This window comes from Octopus sinensis, linkage group LG4 (genome assembly GCF_006345805.1).
Source record: "Octopus sinensis linkage group LG4, ASM634580v1, whole genome shotgun sequence".
In the NCBI taxonomy this organism is placed as follows: Eukaryota; Metazoa; Mollusca; class Cephalopoda; order Octopoda; family Octopodidae; genus Octopus; species Octopus sinensis.
Window position 1 is genome coordinate 89,708,539 of NC_043000.1, and position 4,323 is coordinate 89,712,861.

General features: G+C 34.3%; 1 protein-coding gene across 2 annotated transcripts in view; it reads left to right on the forward strand.

Moving 5' to 3' along the window:
- LOC115210820 (collagen alpha-4(VI) chain-like) overlaps positions 1-3,192 on the forward strand; it is a 163,451-nt gene extending 160,259 nt beyond the window's left edge. For both annotated transcript variants that reach the window (XM_036502241.1, XM_029779568.2), the window contains exon 38: positions 3,069-3,192. In XM_036502241.1, the coding sequence (XP_036358134.1) occupies positions 3,069-3,085 (17 nt within the window). In that variant the 3' untranslated portion in view covers positions 3,086-3,192. The remainder of the gene's footprint in view (positions 1-3,068) is intronic.
- Positions 3,193-4,323: the final 1,131 nt, after the last annotated feature.

The window sequence follows — 4,323 nt, forward strand, 5'->3', positions numbered from 1 at the left end:
GTCTCGGAGGAGATAGTGTTAGTTGAAGGCTACCAAACCTGCCCTACACAGACAACTTCAGCTTTATATATATATATATATATATATATATAACTGTTCTATCTAGCGTGCAAGGAGTCCTATGATGGATGCCTCTTATGCGTTTAAATGTACACTGCATTTATATGAATAATATATAGTCTATTGACTAAATTTTTACACGCTAGGCCACTGGTAGTAGAAATTTCTAATATTTCTAATTACCCTTGATATTATTAATTATTGATAATTTTGGGGGGATAATTTTTATTTACTGCCGACAAGGAGCTGCGCTTGCGTGGCAAATTTTTAAAAATTAGAATGTATAAGTTGATTTTTGCTCACCGCTTGAACATTTTCAGCAATTTCAAATTGTGTTGCGTAATAGAGTGTAAGCAGCTTGAATAACTCCCTTCCTCAATTTTACACCCAAATAAATAAATAAAAAAGTAATAGTAATGTTACTGTCTCGTTACATGCCACTCATAAGGGCCGTTTTCCCAGTTTCCATAGCGTACAAATTTCCCACCTGAACTGGACGCTGGTCCTTCGCAGGATTACTTATTTTTGCCAGTTGAGTGGTCTGGAGCAACGTGAAGTGTTTTGCTCAAGGACACAACGCGTCGCCTGATCCAGAAATCGAAACTGCAATCTTACAATCATGAGTTCAAAACTCTGAACACCAAACCACGCACCTCCACACCAAAATAAGTATTTCAAGACCGTTACAAAAACTAACGAAAATCCTATGAATCAATTTCATATTGCCTCTTTACAACTGAGTAAGTATTTTCAGCTTAGTAGACTGGGGTTATTGAATGTTAAGTGAATACAGCAATAAGTGAGTCACAGCAGTAATTGGTTTATCTCCCTCCACTATTTCATTGACCTGTGGAACTGTCCATTCTTATAATCAAAATTACGATTCAATATCTGAAATATATTTTGTCAGTGAGTTTCTACACGTTTAGAATATAGAGACATCCAAGAGGGTGCATTAGAGGAAATTGCATATAAGTTCTGTATTCTTCTATACGAAATGAGATTTATTCTTGCTGCAGGGGTGTACCAATAACAGGTAGTTCAACTTATATATATATATAATATATATATATATATATATATATATATATATATATATATATATTATATATATATATAACTGTTCTATCTAGCGTGCAAGGAGTCCTATGATGGATGCCTCTTATGCGTTTAAATGTACACTGCATTTATATGAATAATATATAGTCTATTGACTAAATTTTTACACGCTAGGCCACTGGTAGTAGAAATTTCTAATATTTCTAATTACCCTTGATATTATTAATTATTGATAATTTTGGGGGGATAATTTTTATTTACTGCCGACAAGGAGCTGCGCTTGCGTGGCAAATTTTTAAAAATTAGAATGTATAAGTTGATTTTTGCTCACCGCTTGAACATTTTCAGCAATTTCAAATTGTGTTGCGTAATAGAGTGTAAGCAGCTTGAATAAATTCCCTTCCTCAATTTTACACCCAAATAAATAAATAAAAAAGTAATAGTAATGTTACTGTCTCGTTACATGCCACTCATAAGGGCCGTTTTCCCAGTTTCCATAGCGTACAAATTTCCCACCTGAACTGGACGCTGGTCCTTCGCAGGATTACTTATTTTTGCCAGTTGAGTGGTCTGGAGCAACGTGAAGTGTTTTGCTCAAGGACACAACGCGTCGCCTGATCCAGAAATCGAAACTGCAATCTTACAATCATGAGTTCAAAACTCTGAACACCAAACCACACACCTCCACACCAAAATAAGTATTTCAAGACCGTTACAAAAACTAACAAAAATCCTATGAATCAATTTCATATTGCCTCTTTACAACTGAGTAAGTATTTTCAGCTTAGTAGACTGGGGTTATTGAATGTTAAGTGAATACAGCAATAAGTGAGTTACAGCAGTAATTGGTTTATCTCCCTCCACTATTTCATTGACCTGTGGAACTGTCCATTCTTATAATCAAAATTACGATTCAATATCTGAAATATATTTTGTCAGTGAGTTTCTACAACGTTTAGAATATAGAGACATCCAAGAGGGTGCATTAGAGGAAATTGCATATAAGTTCTGTATTCTTCTATACGAAATGAGATTTATTCTTGCTGCAGGGGTGTACCAATAACAGGTAGTTCAACTTATATATATATATATATATATATTATATATATATATATATAATATATATATATATATATATATATATATGAAGAAAAGAAAGTAAATCTCGAATGCGTGATAACTGTAAAGACAAAGTAGAAAATTGGATAAAAAACCTAGAAGACGGGAAAAAGTTGCTAGCAGGCGACTACAGAGATTCGAACCCTGTACATCGCAGATAAAAATTTTTTCGGGTGTGTGTGTGTGTGTGTGTGTGTGTGTGAGTGAGTACAAGCACAACTAAAATAATATTCAAGGAATCAAACAGAATTCGCAGCAAGTACTATCCGATACTTCATTATGTTACCAGACAAATATGGGTGAATATATGTTTGTAAGGCCTCTGTAAAGTGTATACAATTCGTATACAATTTATAATTGGCGTCGATGATGTGAATGAACATGAATAATGAAACAGCTGTAAATTTATATATACGTAAATATATGTATATATATATATGTATATATATGCATATGTCTATGTTTGTGTATATACATAGACACACACACACTCACACACACACAATAGCACTACTATACTCTACACTTTGATCTCAACCACAGGGCAGGAACCTGAAAGGCCCAACTCGTTAAGGATCAAAAAAATTGAAATCATGTTCATGAATTCAAATCAACTGTATTTTGCCGCAACTTTCCAGATTTTGCAAATCAATTTGCCAATTAACCATGCAAATCTCCACTGTATACAACTCATCAAATCCAGTAGTCTTCCTATCGAAAAAGAATCTTTATTTAATGGTCTGACACCCTCTGATAATATGTTATCATATTTTAAATTCTAAATGTTATTCAGTTTCCTAAAATCATGTTGTTGCTTTTGTTTTCTCCAGACCGACCAATACCGTAAAAGACCAAAGGAAACAAAGAACCAAAACACCAGAAGCAACCCAAATAAAAACCTAATTGATGATTTAAAACCTTAATAATAATAAAATTTAATTTGATGCAAAAATGTCTCATGAATATAAGAGGTTTTTTTTATCATCATCGTCATCATCATCTTCATCATCATCATCAACATTGTTATTATTATTATTATATTATTATTATTATTATTATTATTATTATTATTATTGAGTGAGAGAGCAGTGCATACTCTCAAAGTGACACTGGGGTAAAATATACAAAGTCCAGTATATCCATCATGACTACCCGTCTGTTAAGGGTACACCAGGCACATGCATCACAACCATATGTGCGCGACATGGTGATCTCATATCAAGATAAACAGCACATGACCTTCCAGGTGGGACCCAGTTAGAATTTTCTTTTGGTCGAGTAACCCATCCCGTTGAAAAGGTTGTGAATAAGGGTTGTTTAAGGATGTTGGACGAAACATCCATATTTCCACAGATGAATTATTCAAAACCCAAAGAATCCCGCTCAACACATGGCTATGATGCTCCGCCACGACTTCTGCTTGTGATCAGAGATGCACATATCGTCAGCCACTACGGGACATGCTTAACTGGTTACGGTCAAACAACTGACAAGCAAATCTGTGGTATTGAGCAAAATATTTGCTATAGTCCATCTTTAATACCAAGACAAAACAATGTACTGGGAAAGTTCGTGCCGATTTTTAAAGGAAAGAAAAAGGTCAATAAATACTTGCCATTACATTTTTAATCAACCAAATATGAACCATTTTGTTGCACAATGCGTCTCCATCTTTCCTTTAACTTGAAAATGCCCTTTTCCCATAATTGGGATGGTTTCATAGCAAAGAATTCATCAAGGTATCTTTTTACATCATCCATGGAATTGAATTTTTTACGATTAGCACTATAATGCAGAGACCTGAATAAGAGGAAATCCGAAGAAGCAATATCTGGTGAATATGGAAGGTGGGGTAACACATACCAGCCGAGCTGCAGCAATTTTTGTCTGGTTCCCAAAGCATCAAGTGCCGTAAATGAACTTATCTTCCATTTAAAGGATTACAGAATTAGCACATATAGGAACATAAATCTTCTTCCACGAAAATATAGCTTAAACTATGCTCTAAATGGAGGTGTAGTCAAATCCTATTTCATGCACTCAACCATGTTCTAAAATAAGTCGAAAGATAAGCTACTATAAATC